General features: G+C 46.8%; 1 protein-coding gene across 6 annotated transcripts in view; it reads left to right on the plus strand.

Moving 5' to 3' along the window:
* Window positions 1-318: 318 nt before the first annotated feature.
* Window positions 319-23182, plus strand: part of NFRKB (nuclear factor related to kappaB binding protein) — a gene marked incomplete at both ends in the record, with an annotated part of 32504 nt that continues 9640 nt past the window's right edge. Inside the window, 15 exons of one of the 6 annotated variants that reach the window (XM_079707989.1) lie at window positions 319-453; window positions 2647-2848; window positions 9955-10082; window positions 10704-10882; window positions 11374-11507; window positions 12265-12338; window positions 13161-13245; window positions 13596-13776; window positions 14344-14452; window positions 14655-14781; window positions 15029-15094; window positions 18273-18352; window positions 18459-18505; window positions 21841-21901; window positions 22315-22489. In XM_079707989.1, the coding sequence (XP_079564115.1) occupies window positions 319-453; window positions 2647-2848; window positions 9955-10082; window positions 10704-10882; window positions 11374-11507; window positions 12265-12338; window positions 13161-13245; window positions 13596-13776; window positions 14344-14452; window positions 14655-14781; window positions 15029-15094; window positions 18273-18352; window positions 18459-18505; window positions 21841-21901; window positions 22315-22489 (1783 nt within the window). The remainder of the gene's footprint in view (window positions 454-2646; window positions 2849-9954; window positions 10083-10703; window positions 10883-11373; window positions 11508-12264; window positions 12339-13160; window positions 13246-13595; window positions 13777-14343; window positions 14453-14654; window positions 14782-15028; window positions 15095-18272; window positions 18353-18458; window positions 18506-21840; window positions 21902-22314; window positions 22490-23182) is intronic. The other 5 variants (XM_079707991.1, XM_079707992.1, XM_079707990.1 and 2 more) reach the window with 5 other exon arrangements.

Genomic DNA, 23182 nt, shown 5'->3' on the forward strand with positions numbered 1-23182 from the left:
GTGCTCCTGTGTAAAATGAAGGTGTAAGAAATTCTATAAATTGGGGAGTCTCTGTAGAAGTATTCTGAGTAATGAGAGACCTACTGGCTAAGATCTGAAATTCAGATGAGGATGCAATGGTGGAAGGGAGGGAGAAGAGCTGTTTAGCTGTCGTTAGGGTATATGGATAGGTAGAAGAATAGATTTGAGATTGAATATTTTCTGGGCCAGAATATTTTGTGAAAGAGCATTAGTATCAACAGATCCCTGGGAATTCTGCCTTTCTGTCTCGAGGTCTGACTGCATTTATTTGTCTAGGCTACCCGTGGAACGTAAGCAATGGATTCCTTGGACCATATGCTGACGGATCCCTTGGAGCTGGGCCCGTGTGGAGATGGCCACGGCACGCGGATCATGGAGGACTGCCTCCTGGGGGGCACTAGGGTTAGTCTGCCCGAGGACCTTCTGGAGGATGTGAGTAGTGACAGCAGCACCATCTTTTTCTTTCTAGCAGTTCCTCTCAGCCTTTTCCACACTCTGCAAGTTTTCAGTCTTTTGTGCTCCCTTCTTTCTGATTTTCTACATTGCAACCAGAGTGATCTTTTTTTTTTTAAGTTTAAGTCTGTTTAATTTTAGTTTGTTTAAAAAACGTAGAAACTTGGATGACGGTGATTTTTGCACAACTTTGTGATTGTACTTAATGCCACTGAACCATACACTCAAAAATGGACAAAATGGTAGATTTTATGTTATGCGTATGTTACCCACTTATGCACAGAAAACTTAAAAACTTCATTTTTTTTCTTGCTCACTTTCCTCCTGTTTTTCCTGATTTTCCTCATTAAGGAAGAAAGTATAAGCTACATTCTGCATGTTTAATAATATGTAACTCGATAATGACATATGCCATATTTTGACAAGATAATTTTCAGCAGTTAGCAAAAGTTTTATATTTAAGGGCAGAATTGTGTATATCTTTACATTAGAATGTTTAACTATGTTGTGAATCATGAAACAAAACACAAACATATTATCTCTGTTCATAAGGTAACCAAATTGCTAGTCAGTTAATAGTACCTTCCCTGGGATAGCATTAATAGTGTGCTTTTGACCACTTTTCACAGGCAGTCATCATGATGATTATGGTGGCATTTATTTAGTGCTTATTATGTGCAAGGCACTAAGTATGCTGAAACGTGTTTATCATCTTGTTTATTTTGCCATAGTTCAAACATATGGACAGGCGTAGAGTATCATATGGCGAACATCTGTGCATCATTCAGTTTGGGGAGATAATTTCATTTAGTTATATTTGGTTCAGATTTTTCTTTCATAATGTGTCAAAAATTGTAGATAAAATTAAAGCCACTGTTTTGCCCTTATTCCCTCTCCTACCCGAAGTAACAGGTACTGAACTTGGTGTATATCTTTCCCATTCATGTTTTCTTTGCACGCTCTTTCAAGTAAACCTCTTCATGTCATTCATTCAGTCAGCAAACACTTGTTTTATTGAAGTACCTACTTTATGCCAGACACTGAGATGCCAGGAATCAAGTGGTATGCAGAAACAGGTTTGCAGGGGGAGATCTTGGACAGGGAGCCAGAGGAGCTTTGGTGCCTGCTTGCTGAGACGCCTGGCAGGTGGCTGGTTTCTGGGTTCTCTCCTGCTTAAACCCTTCGGTGGCTCCCCATTGTCCTTAGGATAAGGTCACAAGTACTTGACATGCTTATAGGTCCCTTGCTCCTCTCTCTGCTGTCTGCTGCTTCCCTTTCCCTCCCTGTTGTTGAGCTAACCAGATGTTGCCTGAACTCTTTTTTTATTTTTTATTTCATTTATTTATTTTTTAAAATATTTATTTATTTATTTATTTGGCTGCATCGGGTCTTAGTGGTGGCATGCAGGACCTTCGTTTCAGCATGCAGGCTCTTCTGTTGTGGCACACGGGCTCTAGAACGGGCAGACTCAGTAGTTGCAGCATGTGGGCTTAGTTGTCTTGTAGCACGTGGGGTCTTAGTTCCCCGACCAGGGATTGAACTTGAGCCCCGGCAGTGAAGTCCTAACCACTGGACCATCAGGGAATTCCCAACAGATCTCTCAAGTTTTTTTTTTTTTTTTAAAGTTTATTTATTTGTTTATTTTATTTTTGGCTGCATTGGGTGTTTGTTGCTGTGCGTGGGCTTTCTCTAGCTGTGGCAAGCGGGGGCTGCTATTCCTTGTGGTGTGAGGGCTTCTCATTGCGGTGGCTTCTCTTGTTGCGGAGCATGGACTCTAGGCACTAGGCACGCAGGCTCAGTAGTTGTGGCGCGCGGGCTTAGTTGCTCCGCAGCATGTGGGATCTTCCCGGGCCAGGGCTCGAACCCGTGTCCCCTGCATTGGCAGGCAGATTCATAAGCACTGCGCCACCAGGGAAGCCCTGATCTCTCAAGTTTTGAGAATTGAGTAAAGATCAGTGGAATTTTAGTTTGTTTAAAAAACGTAGAAACTTGGATGACGGTGATTTTTGCACAACTTTGTGATTGTACTTAATGCCACTGAACCATACACTCAAAAATGGACAAAATGGTAGATTTTATGTCATGCATATGTTACCCACTTATGCACAAAAAACTTAAAAACCTCATTTTTTTTCTTGCTCACTTTCCTCCTGCTTTTCCTGATTCTCCCAGCCCGAGATCTTCTTTGACGTAGTCAGCTTCTCAACGTGGCAGGAAGTACTGAGCGCCTCGCAGCGCGAGCACCTCCAGCAGTTTCTGCCCCACTTTCCTGAAGACAGTACTGAGCAGCAGGATCAGCTCATCCTCGCCCTGTTCAGCGGGGAGAACTTCCGCTTTGGAAACCCTCTGCACATCGCCCAGAAGCTTTTCCGAGGTATGTAGCTCAGAATTCTTGTTTTGAGAGGACTGGAGGGTGGGAACACACCCACTTCTGTGCGTACTCCTTTCTTCGTTTTATTCTATTTTTATGTATAGACACTGACTCCAAGTGCTTTCATGCAACACTTCGCTGCCTAGGCCGTTCTTTTTTTTTTTTTTTTTTAATAAAAATTTTTAACTTACATAGGAAACATATAAATCATAATTGTATTGCTCATTGATGTGTCATATGAACTCAGCTGTGTAACCACCACCCAGATCAAGAAGTAAAACATTATTAGCATCTTAGAGGCACCCTTTATGACTAGTCTTCAAAAATTATTAAAAACAGTTTACCATTTGGTTTATCACATGGATGTATGTGTGTGTGATGCACATACACATTTTTTTTTCCTGCAGAAAACCTGACACTTTACCACCAAGCACCTCAGCGTGTATGTATCTCTTAGCAAAGACATCCTTCCACATAATCACAGTCTTAAATTCACACCCAAGGAACTTTACATTGAACAAGTAATAGCCTAGAATATCCCATATTCAGATTTTCTCAGTTGTTCCCAATGTCAGTTGGCTTTTATTTATTTATTTATTTATTTTTAACATCTTTATTGGAGTATAATTGCTTCACAATGGTATGTTAGTTTCTGCTTTATAACAAAGTGAATAGGTTATGCATATACATATGTTCTCATATCTCTTCCCTCTTGCGTCTCCCTCCCTCCCACCCTCCCTATCCCACCCCTCGAGGTGGTCACAAAGCACCGAGCTGATCTCCCTGTGCTATGCGGCTGCTTCCCACTAGCTATCTACCTTATGTTTGGTAGTGTATATATGTCCATGCCACTCTCTCACTTTGCCACAGCTTACCCTTCCGCCTCCCCATATCCTCAAGTCCATTCTCTAGTAAGCCTGTGTCTTTATTCCCGCCTTGCCCCTAGGTTCTTCATGACCTTTTTTCTTTTTTCCTTAGATTCCATATATATGTGTTAGTGTATGGTATTTGTTTTTCTCTTTCTGACTTACTTCACTCTGTATGACAGACTCTAGGTCCATCCACCTCACTCCGAATAACTCAATTTCCTTTCTTTTTATGGCTGAGTAATATCCCATTGTATATATGTGCCACATCTTCTTTATCCATTCATCCGATGATGGACACTTAGGTTGCTTCCATGTCCTGGCTATTGTAAATAGAGCTGCAATGAACATTTTGGTGCATGACTCTTTGAATTATGGTTTTCTCAGGGTATATGCCCAGTAGTGGGATTACTGGGTTGTATGGTAGTTCTATTTGTTGTTTTTTAAGGAACCTCCATACTGTTCTCCATAGTGGCTGTATCAATTTACATTCCCACCAACAGTGCAAGAGTGTTCCCTTTTCTCCGCACCCTCTCCATCATTTATTGTTTCTAGATTTTTTGATGATGGCCATTCTGACCAGTGTGAGATGACATCTCATTGTAGTTTTGATTTGCATTTCTCTAATGATTAATGATGTTGAGCATTCTTTCATGTGTTTGTTGGCAATCTGTACATGTTTTTTGTACAAATGTCTGTTTAGGTCTTCTGCCCATTTTGGGATTGGGTTCTTTGTTTTTTCGATATTGACCTGCATGAGCTGCTTGTGTATTTTGGAGATTAATCCTTTGTCAGTTGTTTCATTTGTAAATATTTTCTCCCATTCTGAGGGTTGTCTTTTTGTCTTATTTATGGTTTCCTTTGTTGTGCAAAAGGTTTGAAGTTTCATTAGGTCCCATTTGCTTATTTTTGTTTTTATTTCCATTTCTCTAGGAGGTGGGTCCAAAAGGATCTTGCTGTGATTTATGTCATAGAGTGTTCTGCCTATGTTTTCCTCTAAGAGTTTGATAGTGTCTGGCCTTACATTTAGGTTTCGAATCCATTTTGAGTTTATTTTTGTGTATGGTGTTAGGGAGTGTTCTTTTTTTTTTTTTTTTTTTTATTTATTTATTTATTTATTTATTTATTTATTTATTTATTTATTTTTATTAGTTTCTGCTTTATAACAAAGTGAATCAGTCATACATATACATCTGTTCCCACATCCCCTCCCTCATGCATCTCCCTCCCTCCCACCCTCCCCATCCCACCCCTCCAGGCGGTCACAAAGCACCGTTAGGGAGTGTTCTAATTTCATACTTTTACTTGTAGCTGTCCAGTTTTCCCAGCACCACTCAGTTGGCTTTTAAATCCAGGATCCCCTCAAGATTCATGTGTTGGGTTTGGATCTTCTGTCTCTCAGCTCCCTGAATCTAGGGCCCTCTGCCCTTTTTTCCTTGTCTTTCAAAATACACTTGTGAAAAGCCCAGAACACTTGAATTGTAAAATGTCTTGCTTTCTGGGGAGTTGTCGTCTTGCTTCCTCATAATTAGTTTTGGGTTAAACATTTTGCCAAGAAAGGAGATGGGAAATGTCATTTCTTTCTCATCCCTCCACTCAGGGGATACGTGATGTCAGTCTTGCATTGTTGGTAGGGAGGCGGGAGGCTTTTGATCACTTGGCTCTGTGGTATCTGCCAGAGCTGCTGACTGTAAGGGCACCTTTTCCCCCCTATAATTAAGAAGCAATCTGTAGGGTGATATTTAGGGACCATGTGATAATCTTATTTTCCAAAAGCGTTTGTTTTACCCGGCGGTTTTAGCATTCACTGACCCTCGCCTGAACCGGTCATTACATTGGGGATTCCAGGATGGTTTGGGGCCACTCTTCGGTCACAGTTTGCTCTCTGTCCAGTGGAGAGGAGCAGAGGATGCTTCCTCCCTTCCCGCTTTCTGGGGTCACTTTGCTTTGGCTGGAGGCCCTGAAGGACAGCACATCTTGAGTTTGTGAAACTGGACAGCTTGACAGCTGCAAAAAGACTGGAGAGAATAAGCTTATCATTTCAAACCGCTTTATCTTAAGATTTAAAATGAGCATTCTCTCCTTTGGTGGATCATTAAGGAGGATTTCCCTTCTGGTTGGCCAGTGTTGGCCAGTCGCTGAAGCCAGGGTCTCAAGTGGGATAAGCTGGTAGGCCTGGTTGGTAGCAGAGGCCATATCAGGGACTGTCTGTAACGCTGGCACGTTTCCTTCCAAAATAATGTGATGGTCAGGTAAGGATGCAAACAAGGAATGCAAGGCAGGAGTTCTGCGATGTCCGATGTCATGTTTCAGGTCCCGCGGTGATGAGGACAGTTGCGTTACCATGGTTATCGCGGTTATGCGTCTTGACTGAGCTGGCATTGCTTTCGGTGTGCTTTTATTTTTGCTTATCTTTTCTGGTTCTGTTTTAAAAACTCACCTTTTCCATAAGTTCCAAGTGCTTGTCGAGCTCCCTTGACTTCTGTTTCCTACAGGAAAGGGTCATCGTCATGAGCTCCAGCTTCCCGCTTCCAGCCTCCCCCCAGCACACTGTAGTCGTTTCCCTCCTGACCTACTTTTACTTGTCTCGGAGGAAGGATATTTTTCATCTGTTTAAGGTTCACCTCTGCTCTTGATCCTCTCATGTTTTACGTCCTCCGGGACCTCGTTTCTCAGTGAACCGTTCTACCATGTGTACCTACTCCACTCCTTTTTCAGCCTGTAGATGTGGTCAAGGGTCTCACACTAAAAAAGTCCTTAACCACCTGTCCCCTTCGTTGTCCTCTGTCATTTTCCCTTTTCTCTGAACTTCTTGAAAGGCATCCATAGCCGCCGTCCCCTGGTGGCTGTTCCCTCTGCCTGCCAACACCTTCGACTTTCTAAATTTTAAATTTCAAGCCTACAGAAAAGTTACAAGAATTTATAATCGACACCCGCATACTCCTTACCAGGTTCACCAACTAGGAATATTTTGCCACATTTTTTTTCTTGTCATTATTGTACTTTTTACCACTGTTTTTATTTTTGCTGAACCCCTTGAGAGTATTGCAGACCTAAGACTCCTAATTTTTCAGCATTCATCTTTGAAGAGCAAGAACATTCTCTTAGGTAACCAGAAATGATCAAATTCAGAAATATAGAAAATACTGTATTTAATTTAAATTCTGTACTCAAATTCTGTATTTCAGTATAAAACTTAACGCTGACACAGTGTTATCTAACGTGTGGTCCGTATTCCTATTTTGCTGGTTGTTTCAGTGCTTGCTTTTTCCTCTGCTCCATGTCTTTTCAGTGAATGTGTAATTTGCAAACCAGCATATGGCTTTTCTGTTCTCTCCTTAACCCGTCTGTAGCATTTGATGCCTTGACCTCCATCGTGAGACTCCCCCCCTTTGCAGCTGTGGCCCTCCCCGTCCTGGCTTCCTCCTGTGCCTCAGACGCCCTCCCCGCACCCCTCTCTCTGCTGAGCCCTCATCCGTTCACTATTCCTGCCTCTGCTCCTGCCATTAGGACCCCTCTCCCTCCCCGCCTGCCAGATCTCACCCAGCAGCTCTTCTCTGGGGGCTCTCGCAGGGGCTGCTCTAGCCACCATCTCCACACAGCCACCAGCGTGAGCATCTCAAAACTTTGCTTTCAGAGTGTTTACCAATTGCCTTCACTTGGAATAAATTTCACAGCCTACCAGGCTCTGTTGTCCCCAGTTTACCAACTTCCCCTGGTGCTGCAGTCTCTTGTGCCGCTCCTCTCTGGCCCAGCGCCGCCAATAGAAATGTTACGTGAGCCACACGTTCAATTAAAAAATTTCCAGTACCCACATTAAGAATAGTAAAAGCAGTTTAATTTTAATAATATATTTTCTTTAAGTTGATGTACTCGAAATGTTATTTATTTTTTAAAATAAATTTGTTTAATTTATTTATTTTTGGCTGCATTGGGTCTTCATTGCTGCACACGGGCTTTCTCTAGTTGCAGCGAGCGGGGGCTACTCTTTGTTGCGGTGCGTGGGCTTCTCATTGTGGTGGCTTCTCGTTGCAGAGCATGGGCTCTAGGCACGTGGGCTTCAGTAGTTGTGGCACGCAGGCTCTGTAGTTGTGGCTTACGGGTTCTAGTGTGCAGGCTCAGTAGTTGTGGTGCACGGGCTTAGCTGCTCCGTGGCATGTGGGATCTTCCCGGACCAGGGCTTGAACCCATGTCCCCTGCTCTGGCAGGCGGATTCTTAACCACTGCGCCACCAGGAAGTCCCTCGAAATGTTATTTTAATAGAGCATTTGGCTATCTTGGTGGGAGAAACTAAAGACTGAAGGAAGGTAACTTTGGAGGAGTACAGAGGCAAAGAAGTAGAATTTTCATCCAGTTTCTATATATCAGCATCAGTAGCATTGAACTCTTGTCTCTTTTCTTGAAGGTCAAATTCCTTATTTCCCTGCAACAGGCAGCGTAATGCGGTGGCTAGGAGCGGCTCTGGAGCTGGACTGCCCGGGTTCAGACCTGATTTCCCCTTTTATTAGCTGTGTAACCTTGAGCAAGGTATTTAATTTCTCCATGCTTCAGGCTCTTCAGTAAAATGAGGATGCAGAAGTACCTTCTTTGTGGGGTGGTTGTGAAGATGAAGTGAGTTAATATATGCAAGGCCCTCCTTATATGGTGACAGTTCCGTGTCAGGTCCTGTTCTAAGTGTTTGCTGTTATTCGTTACCTCGGAATATCATTAAAGTGGTTGGAATTAAAAAAAAAAAAAAAGAAGGAAACAGTGTGTGCTTCAGTGCCTCATTTTAGCCTTCTGAGGTTAGCTTCTCCATCTTTCCCCTTAGTTCACTTCGTAGCAACCTGCTCAAATCTAATATTCCAAAACGGACCTCTGTCATCGCGGCTCCCGCAGTGGTACGAGTTGCTCGTGTCCAGTGATCTAGGTACCATGCCCGCCTTCCTGCCCCAGCATCCAAACTAACAGCAGGTCTAATCTTTCTCCCTCGAAATATATCTGAAGTCTCTCTACTGCCATTCACATAACCACTGCTCACTGATCAGCTAATATGTGCCAGCCATTCTTCAAGGTTCTGGAGATACAGTCATGACCTTACATTCTAATAGGGGAAAACAAGGTAATAGACAAGCAAGTGTTTGTTGGTATCAGGCACTATAAAGACTGAGGAAGGGTAATGGGACTGGAAGTGATGGGAATGATCTGGTTCAGAGGTGGTGGCTGGGCAGGGCTTCTCTCTGGAGGTGTGTTTGGACAGAGACTCAATAAGGGTGTGACGAGCAAGCTGTGAAGTACTGGGTGTTAGTAGGAAGCCTTGCAGGCAGAGGGGACTTTAAGGACAAAGCCTTTGCGAAAAGTACGGTATTTCAGGAAACAGCTTGGGCTGCGGCGGAGTGAGCAAAAGGGAGGCTGGTGGAGGATGAGGCCGAGATACATGGGACCCACAGGGAAGGGCCCTGCAGGCCTCCTGGCGCCTTGGCTCTACCCTGGATATGTGGGGAGAGGTCCGACCAGGCCACTGTCGTCCCTCTCCTAGATCACTGCAGTGGTTTTCTTTCTCTTTTGTCTCGGCCGTGTTATTCTTCTGCTTTAAACCCTTCAGCTGATTTCCACTCCACTCAGGATAAAGTCCAGGCTGTGCTGTGGTTTCTGTGTGGTGTGACGTCTGCCCAGTTTCACAGGTCATCTCGGCCCCTCCTCAGCTAAGCCCTTCTGCTTTCCTCACACCAGCATTTCTTCAGGGGTTGGAGTGGGCACATTCTTCCTTGCTTCAGGGCCTGCCTTAGCACGTGCTGTTCCTTCTGCCTTTTCCCTATTTTTATTTTTAAAATTCCTACTTACTTTTTAAGTATTTACTTTTTAAAAATTCCTACTTACTTTTTGTCTCCCAATAAATTTTTTAAACATATAGAAAAGTTGAAAACCAATACGTATGATGCACATCCGTAAAACTTACCTATGTGTATCAGTTGTTAACGTCTTCCCACAGGTGCTTTGATCCGGCCTCGTTTTATGTCGCCTTCCTTAGGGCCTCCTTTCCTGATGATGTCACTCTTCTCGCTCTCTCCGGTGGTTTTAGGTTGGTTTCCTGGCAGCACGTCAGAGAGTCGAGTACTGGCTTACGTGCTTTCTGTCTCTCCCCATGGAGGACAGGCTCCCCTTTCCCCGCACTGTCCTCCCATCAGTGCAGAGCTGGCCGCCTCTCCAGCCCTCGCTGATGGGTGGCTGACAGATATGCATGGCCGTGCCTGTTCTTTGCAGACGGACACTTCAACCCCGAGGTGGTCAAGTACAGGCAGCTGTGCTTCCGGTCGCAGTACAAACGCTACCTCAGCTCCCAGCAGCAGTACTTCCACCGGCTGCTGAAGCAGATCCTGGCCTCGCGGAGCGTAAGTGCCCCTGGGAGCTGCGTGGGACTCACACCTGGTGACCCAAAGGGGTGGATCAGGGGCAAGAACAAAAGATACCACTGAGGAAGGAAGCTGCCCATGAAGCACTGACACGACCAAGTGCATCCTTCCTTCTTATGATACGTTTTAAGATGTATCCTGATTTCAGATACATTAGAACAGGAACAAAAGAAGGATACATCTTAAAATTGATGAAATATTGTAGCTTCTGTATTTACCCAGAACAAGAGGTAGCTTTCAGATCCATGGTGGGTCGTGCAGGAGAACCAGCTTGCCCTCAAGTTCATGTTTGGATGCCTAATGGGTGCCAGGCTCAGCGGCTCTGGGTCTGGACCAGCCTTGGGATGCCTTGGGGCAGAGTAGTTCTGGCTCTTAGTGGTTCTTTAAGCTTCGGTATGGAGATACTTCGGTGTCTGGTATAAGTATTCATTCCCGATGGAGCAGTGCAGCGCTCAGATTGGGGATTTTCCATCATAATCAGCACAGGCCCCTTTTATTTGGAAGGAGGGAACTGAGCTTGCTAACAAGAGAAGAAAGTGTAGACTCGGGGAGTGTGTCAGGACAAGCTGTGGCTGAGGCATCCCATCTGATCTCTCCCAGGACCTCCTGGAGATGGCCCGGCGGAGCGGTCCCGCCCTCCCCTCCCGGCAGAAGCGCCCCTCACCGTCCCGCACCCCCGAGGAGCGGGAGTGGCGCACCCAGCAGCGCTACTTGAAGGTCCTGCGGGAAGTGAAGGAGGAGTGTGGGGACTCGGCCCTGTCATCGGACGAGGAGGGTATGTGTCCTCCGTGCCCCGCACCATCTGTATCTCATCGGTCCGCACCTGCAGCTGCTTGTCTGGTTGGAGGCCGTGGTAGCCATTTCCCCGCAAGGAAGCCATCCCTGTGGTTTGTCTGGGTGCGTGGTGACGCTCAGAGCCGTTGGGTGGCTGTGGCTGCACACCTCGCCGCCCTTGGCGCTGGGCTCAGAGCCGTTGGGTGGCACTCAGGCACACGCAGGGCCCTCCCAGCAGGCGCTCTGGTCTAGTCGGCTGCTCGAGAGAACCACTCTCCCCGCAGGAGAGTAATAGTGACTGTGACCTCTGCAGTGTGACCCGCCACTGTTGAAGTCTCTCCTCCCGGAAGAGCCGTTGCACTGACTTAAGTGCTGCAGTCCGTCTGGGGAAGGGTCAGGAAGCAGTGGTGGAGCCTGAACTCCCTCTTGTTGGCTTAGCCTTCTTGAGCCCAAAGAGCCACTTACCCAGTCTTCCCCTGCTGGAGTCCACAGGCAGGTTGGATTTACAAGAAAAGTTTTCTTTTGCAGATCTCAGCTCGTGGCTCCCGAGCTCTCCAGCACGCTCTCCTAGCCCTGCGGTGCCCCTCAGGGTGGTGCCCACACTTTCCACCACGGACATGAAGACTGCAGGTGAGTGGCGCTCGGCGTGGATCTGAGGACTGCCTCGGGGTGGGAGACTGGGTTCTGCCTGCCAGGAAAGCAGAGCGGTGTTCCTTAGAATGAGGAGACCTGGGGAAGCTTTCGTGTAGCTCCGCTTCTCTGTAGGTAGGTAGGCCAGCTGGCCTTCTGTCCTTTGTTTTGAAAATTTCTCTTAGGAGCTGATCAGCTGGCATTTTGGTCTCAAGAAAGCAGAATCTTAAAATAACAATATTGGGACTTCCCTGGCAGTCCAGTGATAAAGACTTCACACTTCCACTGCAGGGGGCTCAGGTTCGGTCCCTGGTTGGGGAACTAAGATCCCACATGCTGCCCGGCGCAGCCCAAAAACAAACAAAAACAACAACCAAAAAAAACCCCCAAAATAATACTAAGGGATAATTCAGTAATAGAACAAAAGGGGTAACCAGAGGCACAGCAATTTCTTGGCATGTCTGTGAAATTAGAGACTATTTTTAGTGGGGATAGGAGTCAAAGAAGAATGTTAAGAAACTTCTAGGTGTTTTAGGAGCCACTGAGTACCGAGGTCGTTGTTATTGACGAGTGTACAGAAAAGCTGCAGAGTTGAGCCTGTGACTGTTTCAAGATTGTTGGTACTTGTAGTACACAGGTCAGAAGGGAAACTCAGAAGATATCTTACTTTCGAACATTACAAGTGACCAGAAAGATGTGAATTTGAGCATTGTGGAAGTGAATGACCGTCCGTGTGGTTTGGTTCCTTTTCTCTCAGATAAAATAGAACTGGGGGACAGTGACCTGAAGATAATGCTAAAGAAACACCATGAGAAGCGGAAACACCAACCGGTAAGATTGGAGGGGGTGGTCAGTAGGTTTTCAGTCTAATTCCCCGGATCAGCTATCCTGGGATGATGCAGGGAGTCACTACATTATCAGTCCCCTTTCCTTATCCTTGTTAGGGGACAGGAGCAGCACGGGAGGCCCAGTAACACTAAAGATGTGTGGAGAAGACAGATGCTTTGACTTTATAAGGCACGCTTACCGCCGTGTCTGATCCAGTCTTTAGGATGACACTGCTGTGTGAATCCTTTTGTCCGTTTAGCAGGGCTTGGAGAGGCCAGGGAGCTTGTCTGACGCCCGACGGCCAGTAAGTGGCAGAGCCAAGCGTCAGAGCCTGTGCTTTTCCCACGTTTTACGTTTCTGTTCCTTTGCTCCACCAAATCGAGGTAACGCTGAGCCAGAGATGGCGGAGGAAGGAAAGGCAGTTCATCAAGGCAGAGTGGTGCGATGGGAAGAGTCTCATGTTGGGGTTAGAACTGAGTTCTGTCTCTGTCTTTTCCACTTACTATGATGTCGGGCAAATCCCTTAACTTCTCTGAATCCGTTTTCAGTCTTTGTAAAATACCACTTAGCAAGACTGTTTGAAGAACATATAAGATAAGGAACGCAAAAGAGCTTTATAAACTAAATGCCACACAAGAAGGATTGGAACTCGGTTCTCCCCTGCCCCATTATGAAGAGCAATAGTTTTTATCTCTGTACATTTTAAATTCAACACAATTTCCTCAAGTACATGTAACATCTAGTTTTATCTGTAAATTGGGAAAAATCAACAGTTTTAGCTCCTCTTTTGGACCTCCATAACAAATCTCTGAATATCACGTCTAGGATCACCCAGACCTCTTGACAGGGGACCTGACTCTCAATGACATCATGACTCGAGTAAATGCCGGCAGGAAGGGCTCTCTAGCAGGTAAGTGACGTCCTCTGTAGGTGGCCATCAACTGTGTTGTTAGATTACACAGGCCTCTCTACGTATTGCAAAAGGAGAGGAAACCACAGCATCCTTCTTGCTGATCGTCTTTATATCGTTATTGCCTTTTATGGATTTGTAGGTGGAGAGTGAATATAAACGGATCATTGACTTTTTAAAGCACTCATTGAGTTTGGTTTAAAAAAAATCAAAACGAAACTATATGTCTTATTACTGAGACTTTTCTTTCTTTTGCTGGTGGGCCTTGGGAAAATAATATACAGATAAGACTCCTCATTTCCTGATGTAGAAAATGCAGTTCTATGACTTGAGTTGCTTTTTTTCCCCAGCACTATATGACTTGGCTGTCCTTAAAAAAAAGGTTAAGGAAAAAGAGGAAAGGAAGAAGAAGAAAATAAAAATGATCAAATCAGAGGCAGAGGATCTGGCGGAACCCCTAAGCGGTACTGAAGGGCTCCCACCCCTCTCACAGGCACCGTCTCCACTGGCCATACCCACTATCAAGGAGGAGTAAGTGAGCAGCGGGGGTCGTGGCTCAGGGCTGTCCCCAGAGCTGGTGCTTCTTGAGAGCCCTGGGTCCCAGGGGTCCTGCTGGGGAACGTGTATGGTGTGGGCTTTCACTGAGCTTTTTTATGACGGCTAGGGGGCTTGGAGGACCTAAAGCAACCTAGACATGTGTTCTTGGTCTTTTTGGTGGTGCTTTTTTTTTTTAAATTTATTTATTTTTGGCTGCGTTGGGTCTTCGTTGCTGTGCGTGGGCTTTCTCCAGTTGCGGTGAGCGGGGGCTACTCTTCATTGCAGTGTGCGGGCTTCTCATTGCAGTGGCTTCTCTTGTTGCGCAGCACGGGCTCTAGGTGCGCAGGCTTCAGTAGTTGTGGCGCACGGGCTCAGTAGTTGTGGCTCGCAGGCTCTAGAGCGCAGCCTCAGTAGCTGTGGCGCACGGGCTTAGTTGCTCCGTGGCATGTGGGATCTTCCGGGACCAGGGCTTGAACTCGTGTCCCCTGCACTGGCAGGAGGATTCTTAACCACTGCGGGAAGCCCATTTTGGTGGTTCTTATATTTTTCTTCCCTCATTAGGCCTCTCGAAGACCTCAAGCCTTGCCTTGGAATCAATGAAATATCTTCCAGCTTCTTCTCTCTTCTCTTGGAGATCTTGTTGCTGGAGGGGCAGGCTAGCCTTCCTATGGTAAGAATTTTGGAAAAGCCAACTGTGTAGCAGTTTCAGATTGTAGAAATCTTCAGCTCTGGGTTCCCTGCAAAGCTCCACAGCTGACTTGCTTTGTGACTTGAGCAGACTGGACAGGCATAGCCAGTTCGTTCTGGCACAGCCTTGGAATCGCTGGCGTGGAATAGAAATCTAACCGGGTTCTGCCTTTACTTTCCCTCAGCTAGAGGAGCGAGTTTTGGACTGGCAGTCGTCTCCAGCCAGCTCCCTCAATAGCTGGTTCTCTGCGGCTCCCAACTGGGCAGAGTTGGTGTTACCAGCCCTGCAGTATCTTGCTGGAGAAAGCCGTGGTAAGGTACTTTGTTCTGTAGGGCCCAGTATTTACCCCGCTCTGTCTAATTCTCATAGTAGACTGCAGCTTTACTGGTTGCACCTGTTGTGGCTTTGCATGATGCGATGCCGTGCCTTGGAGGTCTCTGCTGTCCCGATACACCATTGACATACAGAAGTTCTCTCGGAGCTTAGGGGTGTCCGTTGCTTTGAGTTGAGCGATCCCTCTGACCTGTGTGGCTTGTTCATGGGATCCATTTCTTGCAGCTGTACCTTCCAGCTTCTCTCCGTTTGTTGGCTTCAAAGAGAAAACCCAGCAGTGGAAGTTGCTTGGTGAGTCATGCACGTCACCTACCTGTCATGGTAGGTTCTCTTTCTCTCGTTTTCTCCCCGAGCTTCTTGTGCCTTCCAGTCACTGTGTGCCAGGAGAATGTTGAAAAGGGCAATATTAAACCTTATTTTGCTCAGTAAAAGAGTCCTTCAAGAAATTCTCAGGGTCTGAGTTCACCCCCGTTGGAGTTGGCTGAGGTAGCATTGCCCTTCAGTTCCGCTGCACTCTGGGGCTGGCTGAATTGAAATCTGTGGGGTATTTTACAATAGCACCTACATGTGTCAACCATATCTGTGGTTTTAGGTTAATTTGTAGTAATGTAATTGTTTTTCTTTCCTAAAATGGGTTTTTCTATTGAGGATAATGTGTTGGGCAGCCCTCAGTAAGCTACTTCTAAAGAACAGGGTCTGTTTCTTAAGAGCTTGTGAAGTCCGACTTACTGTGTAAGTTGTAGTAACATGTACCTGAAATAACTTGGTGATGAGAGGAAGATTCAGTGTTGATTTCCTGTGGAAATGGACAAACCTTTCTCCACTCTGTCCGGTGGTCTGTGAAGAGAAACATGGAGAGAAAGTTGTGGAAGTAGTGGATACGTTCATTGCTTACGACATGGATTAACCTTCTAGGTGTCAGGCACTGTTAAGTGCCAGGGGTGTAATGGTTCGTGAGGTAGACAGCGTGCTCCCCTCGTGGAGTTTGGGGAACAAATACTCATTCGAATGAAATGACAAACTTAGCCATTCTGTAAGGGAAAAGTGCCGGTAGGGCTGGGCGTTTGTAAGGAGGCATTGGTGTGGCACGTGTGTGGAGTCCGGGAGGGCCTTCCTGGGGAAGGTCGTTTGAGCAGCGGTCTTAACGACTAGGGATGAGCCAGGCAGGCGGAGGGGAGGCGGCTCCCCACGGGGGGAGCCATGTGGGTCAGTGACTCAGGGGTGGTTCCCGCGGAGATCACACAGGCCTGCGCAGAGAGGATGTTGCACCTGGGTAGAGAGGATGCGTGAATTTGGAGCTTTAGGTGGTAAAAGCCGGAGGATGTGGTTGTGGCTTGGGTGTGGCGAGTGAAGGAAGAGGGCAGTCAGGTGTCACTTCTGCTAGATTCGTACCTGGCGGGTGGGGGTCCGCCATCGACGTAGGCAGCTGGGGAGGACGTCCAGGCCTGGGTGAGGGTGAGGCGCGTGAGTGTAGTTGTGCACATGCTGCCTTGAGCTGCCTTCGGGGTGTTGAAGTGGACACGTTAAGTAGGCAGTGGGTTTAGAGTCCAGATCCACAGTCAGGGTAGACAGCTGTGGGCACATATGCAGTAAGTGAAGTCAAAGGCATGGGGAGAATGAGGAGGAAAGAGGGCCTGGGACTAAGCCTTGATAAGCTCCGAGGTGGTGGAGGCTGAGTGGGGGCTCGGGAGAGGCAGTGACCGCAGAGTCAGGCGGAAGCTGTGAGGTCCGAGAGTCAGGAGGTGGGGAGTGGTCATTAACCTTCATTGCTCCTAAGGTTCAGGAAGGTCAAGACTGGATTTGTGGGCATGGAAGAAATGATGGCTCCCTTGGAGGAGTGATTCCTTAGTGGGGTGATGCCGGGCAGAGGTGAGCCGAGGCCGCTCGTGAGGCTGGCTGCAGCTCTTCCCGCCTGGCCGGCTGGTGGCGGAGGATCGCCCGGGGGAGGCTGCCCTAATAGGACCAGGTAATAAGTGTCTCAAGCCTGTGGGCCAGATGCTTTCCGCTGTGGCTCCTCAACTCTGCCCTGTGCACAGCAGCCAGAGACAGGGTGTAAACAAATGGCCACAGAGCTTTGTTTCCAGAAGCAGTTTGCTGACCTTCACGTACACCGCAGAGGTCTGCACGTGCTGTGCTACCGATCAGGCCCCTTTCCTGCAGGCGGGAGAACGTTTCCCAGTCCCCCTGGTTAAAGAGACAGTGTGGACAGGGCTTTCTAGAGGTTCGGCGGTGGAGGGGAGCAGAGGAAGCGCGGCTTGTGGCCAGGAGAGGACTTGAGTGTCGGTGGAGAGGGACAGGAGAGGAGGGGACACCTGTCATAGGGTGAATTCCTGGGGGCAGGGCCGGCCTCAGGTGGCAGGAGGCAGCACATCTGTCCGGGTGGAGGAGGAGCTGTGGCTGCTGGGTCGCGCCGTGGGGAGTTGAGGGGGTGGGTCTGTGGCCTTCCAGTGGGAGGTGGGAGGCCTGCTGTGCGCAGGAAGGGCGGTGGAGAAGGGCAGGGCAGTTGCTGTCCAGCGGGCAGGGAGGCCGGCTAGTGCGGGGCTCAACACCTCATTGATAGAGGTGTTCTCTGACTGTCTCTGGGCCTTGTCTCCGGCAGCTGCCCGAGTGGAGAGTATGGCTGGTTTAGGACGTGAGCTTTGCTCGACGGAAGTGATATAGAGACGGAAGGGAGAGGTGTTAGGTATTGCTGTGTTGCTCGGCGTGTCGTTGGAAGTGACGGGCGTGGGCCCTCAGCCGAGTGGGGGGAGTGTGAAGGGAGGGGCTGACGGGGCCGGAAAGTGGGGTGTCTGGACCAGCAGTGTGGTGGAGTCTGGGTAATGTTTTGGTGGGCGAGGGTAGACAGCGGGAGGGGAGGGGAGGCTGCTGCGGCCAGAGAGCAGGATGAGGGGTTAGTTGAAGGTTCCCAGTCCTGGCTGTGCGCTGCTGCCAGTTGGGAAGCTTTTTAAAAATGCTGGTGCCTGGGCCTCACCCACAGGGGTTCTGATTGATTGGTTGAGTGGGGCCTGAGCCTTGGCATTTTTTAAAGTTTCCAGGTGATTCTTAGGCGTAGCCAGGGTTGAGAAACTGGATTAGGCATTTTGACGAGCCCCGTTTTGGGGAATGACAAGGTCCAGTTGTGATAGTGGAGTGAGAGGCTGGAGTAGGGGGAGGAGGCCCCTGAGGTCACGCGACTGAGGAGTTAGGGTGCTGGCTGGACCGTCCGTACGGATGTCCATCCGGACCCTTCAAGTTAATCCAGCAAGGTGAGTGTTTAATCCCTTCCAGTTAATTTTGAGTTAATTTCTGTGAGTGGTGTCAGACAGGGGTCCAGTTTCATTCTGCCTGTGGATGTCCAGGCAGAGGGGTATTCTGTGTACAGGACCATGGCTACAGGTCCAGATGTAGATACAGCAAGTAAGGAGGAAGTGACATCCTTAGGTCATATCCTTATATCATATTATTATTTTTTGCCTTTTTGTTCTAATAGGCCAGTCCCAAGATAATGAAAAGGAATTAGCTGCACTCTTCCAGCTGTGGCTGGAAACTAAAGACCAGGCCTTCTGTAAGGTATGGTTGTTGAGAACTATCAGCTCTCTCGTGTTGGGCTTCCAGAACCCTGAGTTAGCCAAAATCCTTCGGTCCATTTACCTGTTACTGCTTTCCTTTTCTCCAGCAAGAAAATGAAGACAGCTCAGATGCCACAACGCCTGTTCCTCGGGTGTGAGTATAGTACCCTAATGGAGGATGGTGCCCCAAGAAAGCTCATCTAAGTGCTGCCCTGGTTGTGCTGACACATCCTTGTATGTTAGAGCCAGAGTGGGCTTGAGATGCCGGGATCCACTGGTCCTTATCTGCCTCAGCCTCCCTAAGGGGCACCACGCTCCCAGCGGTAGAAGTCTTTTCCCCGTGAGTCTCTGAGGAGGTGGGATCCACCTGTAGGTGCATGCTTTTCCCCAGTCCCCGCTTCAGTGCCCGCTGGAGAATGGGTTATCCAGCCCATCTTCCTCATTTTACCTACAAAGAAATGGAGGTGTGAGGGTAAGTGACAGGACCCAGGCTGGGATTTAGGTCTCGACCTTGTCCTGAGTCTTTGTATCATGTCATGTGACTGTTTCCAATCTGTCATGGTCCCTTATCTTTCTCCCCAGCTTTGTGGAGATATAATTGACAAAGCATTGTGTAAGTTTAAGGTGTACGGTGTATTGATTTTATTTATATATATATATATAAACACACACACGTATATGTACATATATATATAGTGAAGTGATTACCACAGTAAGGGTAGTTAGCCCATCCGTCACCTTACATAATTACCAGTTCTTTTTTGTAGTGAGAACATTTAAGATCTTTCTTAGCAACATTCAAGTATATGATGCAGTATTGTTGACTGTAGTCACCATGCTGTTTGTTAGATCCATAGAACTTTCTATAACTTTAACCAGTGTCTCCCCATTTCCCCCATCCCCTGGTAACTACCATTCTAGGTTCTGTTTCTGTGAGTTACGCTTCTTTTAGGTTCCACATGTAAGTGAGATCATACAGTGTTTGTCTTTCACTGACTTATTTCACTAAGCATAATACCCTCTAGATCCATCCCTGTTGTTGCAAATGGTAGAAATTCCTACTTTTTTAATGACTGAATAACATTCCGCTGTGTGTGTGTGTGTGTGTGTACACACATTTTCTTTATCCATTCATCCATTGGTGGACACTTATCTATCACACTTGTTTCCATGTCTTGGCTATTGTAAATAATGCAGTGAACATGGGGGTACAGATATCTCTTTGAAATAGTGGTTTCATTTCCTTCGGAAATGTTCCCAGAGGTAAGATTGCTGGATCATGTGGTAGTTCTGTTTTCAGTTTTCTGAGGAACGTCCATACTGCTTTCCCTAACGGCTGCACCAGTTTGCATTCCCACCATAGCGCACAAGGGTTTCCTTTTCTCTGCATCCTCACCAGCACTTGTTATTTCTTGTCTTTCTGGTAATAGTTACTCTAATGGATGTGAAGTGATATTTCATTGTGGTTTTGATTTGTATTTCCTTGATGATTAGTGATGTTGAGCACCTTTTCGTGTACCTGTTGGTCATTCGTGTATCTTTAGAAAAGTGTCTGTTCAGGTCCTTTGCCCGGTTTTTAATTGGATTATTTGGGTATTTTGCTTTTGAGTTGTAGGAGTTCCTTAAATATTTTGGATATTAACCTCTTACACATGTATAATTTGCAAATATTTTCTGCCATTCTGTAGGTTGCCTTTTCATTTTGTTGATGGTTTTCTTTGCATAGAAGCTTTTTTTGGAAAATAAATTTATTTATTTTATTTTTGGCCGTGTTGGGTCTTCATTGCTGTGCACGGGCTTTCTCCAGTTGCGGCGAGCGGGGGCTACTCTTTGTTGTGGTGCACAGGCTTCTCGTTGCGGTGGCTTCTCTTGTTGCAGAGCACGGGCTCTAGGCACACGGGCTTCAGTAGTTGTGGCACACAGGCTCAGTATTGTGGCTTGTGGGCTCTAGAGCGCAGGCTCAGTAGTTGTGGCGCACGGGCTTAGCTGCCCCAAGGCATGTGGGATCTTCCTGGACCAGGGCTTGAATATGTGTCCCCTGCATTGGCAGGTGAATTCTTAACCAGTGTGCCACCGAGAAGGCCCCTGTACAGAAACTTTTCTTTGAGGTAGTCCTACTTGTTTATTTGTGCTTTTGTTGCTTGTGCTTTTGGTGTCATCTCCAAAAAATCATTGCCAAGATCATTGTGCAGGAGCTTCTTCCCGATATTTTCTTTTAGGAGGTTTAGTTTCAGGTGTTAGGTTGAAGTGTAATCCATTTCAAGTTAATTTTTGTGAATGGTTTAAGGTAGGGGTCCAGTTTCATTCTTTTGCTTGTGGTTGTCCAGTTTTCCCAGCATTGTTTATTGAAGAGGCTGTTCTTTCCTCATTGAGTATTCTTGGCTCTATTTGCCAAGTATTAGTTGACCATATATGCAGTGGTTTATTTCTTGGCTCTCAGTTCTGTCCCACTGGTTTATGTGTCTATTTTTATGAGACTACCGTACTATTTTGATTACTGTAACTTTGTAACATAGTTTGAAATCAGCAAGTGTGATGTTTCCAGCTTTGTTCTTTCTCGGGATTGCTTTGGCTGTTCGGGGTCTTCTGTGGTTCCATACACATTTTAGGATTGTTTTCTTCTATTTCTGTGAAAAATGTCATTGGAATTTTCATAGGGATTTCATTAATCTATAGATAACTTTGGGTGATATGGGCATTTTAACAGTATTCTTCCAATCCTTGAACATAGAGTATCTTTTTACTGTGTCTTCTTCAATTTCTTTAATCAAAGTCTTATAGTTTTCAGTGTAGAGGTCTTCCACCTCCTTGGTTAAATGTATTCTAAGTGTTTTATTGCTTTGATGCTGTTGTATAGCTCTTTAGTTAGATTCCTGAACACCAGCACTCAGGATCAACCTGAAAGTGGCAGAACCATTGCCTTACATAATAGAACTCAATTTCTTTTTTTCTCTTCTTTTTTTTTTTTTGGCTGCACTGCGTGGCTTGTGGGAACTTAATTCCCCAACCAGGGATCGAACCCAGGCCCCAGCATTGAAAATGCGGAGTCCTAACCACTGAACCGCCAGGGAATTCCCTGATCTCACTTACTTGGTACTTTTGCCTAGGAAGCAGAAAAACCACCCTTGTCATCATACAAATTTGAAGTCCTTTGTTCCTCTAAAGCTGAATTCTTTGTTGCCTTTATATTAGGCTTACTTAGCAAGAGTACTGAAAACAGCAGGTAAAACACGATGTCAGTTTCTTTCCCACCTACCCAATACCTTTCTGGATTTCTAAGAATCAAGTAATTTTGCAAATACCAACAGGAGCTACTTGGCAGGATCTGGAAGGTGGACTTCTGACCTTTGCAAGATAAGAGCACTAATGAACAAATAGAGCACTCGTGTTGCAAAGGATGTGGTTCTGGGTGCTGGAGAGGGGGCGATGGACCCAGTGGTTTGGGGTGCTGGAGAAGGGGTGATGGACCCAAAGGTCTTTGTGTTCCAGAAGAACTGACTATGTGGTGCGGCCCAGCACGGGAGAGGAGAAGCGAGTTTTTCAGGAGCAGGTAAGCAAAAGCTGGAACCCAGTGTAAATCTCTGTATCTGTGAGGCCATGAGGTGAGAAGCTCTGAGCCTGACTGTCCTTGAGTCCAAATTTTTGGAAGCAACTCACACTCTTAACCTTGCTATTCCATGGGTTGGGATTGCTTTTGGGGGACAGAGATGGTGTGAGGAAGGGAATGAAAAGGTCTGATGGTTTTTCTTCTAGATAACAAAACAACACATTTACCTCTTGATCCGTTTGCTAGTGACTGGCTTTTGGGGACCATCCTTTTCCCACTGTGGTCGGCTCAGTGTTCCTAGTGGAATAGCCTGTTTGCTTTTTACTTTAAGTTCTCCGGGCCGACCCCTTCCTGTACGGGATGGTTAGAGAGATCCCCCGTGACTGACTCAGGAGCCTCGTCCCTTCTCTTGGCAGGAGCGTTATCGGTACAGCCAGCCCCACAAGGCATTCACCTTCCGCATGCATGGCTTCGAGTCCGTGGTGGGGCCCGTGAAGGGCGTGTTTGACAAGGAGACGTCGCTCAACAAGGCGCGGGAACACTCCCTGCTGCGCTCCGACCGGCCCGCCTACGTCACCATCCTGTCCCTGGGTGCGTGCCTCCGTCTGCTGTCCCCCCCACCCCCATTGCAAAGGCTGGAGGGTCAGCGTAGCTTTAGGAAGCTTTGCAGTTTGGGACGCGGAAGGAGGGATTCTGCCCAGAGGTCTACACAGAATCCGTGTTTCCTCCCTGGGGTCTGGGCTCATGTTTACCTTCCTTCAGGGACTGTTCACTGGCTGCTGAACGGTTAGCTTAGGTGTCGGAATTTGCGTCCTCCAGACTAGGATTCCTTCAGAGGTGAGGTTTTTAACCTTTTTTGTGCCACGGATGGCTGGCAGTCTGGTAAACTCTGGACCCCTTCTCAGAATTAAGTTTTTAAATGCCTAAAATAAGATGCACAGAGTTACAAAAGAAACCAGTTATATTGAAATTGTTATCAGAATATTAAAACAGATTTATGGTGCAGAAATGTATGTTTTTATTACGATATTAAATGACAAGATCTAGTGGCAGGTCTTCTGACTCCTCTAGTTCCCAGCTAGTGATGAGTGGAAATGATATTTTGGGTTGTCTGCAGCAGCTGTGCTCTGATAAGAAAATGTCTGATTTCCACTACAGCATCCCGGCACTGCCATCATATGGTTGGCAACATGCCAACAAAGGTTATGCCAACCTTGGTTCACAATGGAAGGAAATGCTGAATTTCAGTTAAAGTTGTAACTTTTTTCTGCCTGAGTTCCTTGG

This window comes from Hyperoodon ampullatus (assembly GCF_949752795.1).
Source record: "Hyperoodon ampullatus genome assembly, chromosome: 7".
Taxonomy (NCBI): Eukaryota; Metazoa; Chordata; class Mammalia; order Artiodactyla; family Ziphiidae; genus Hyperoodon; species Hyperoodon ampullatus.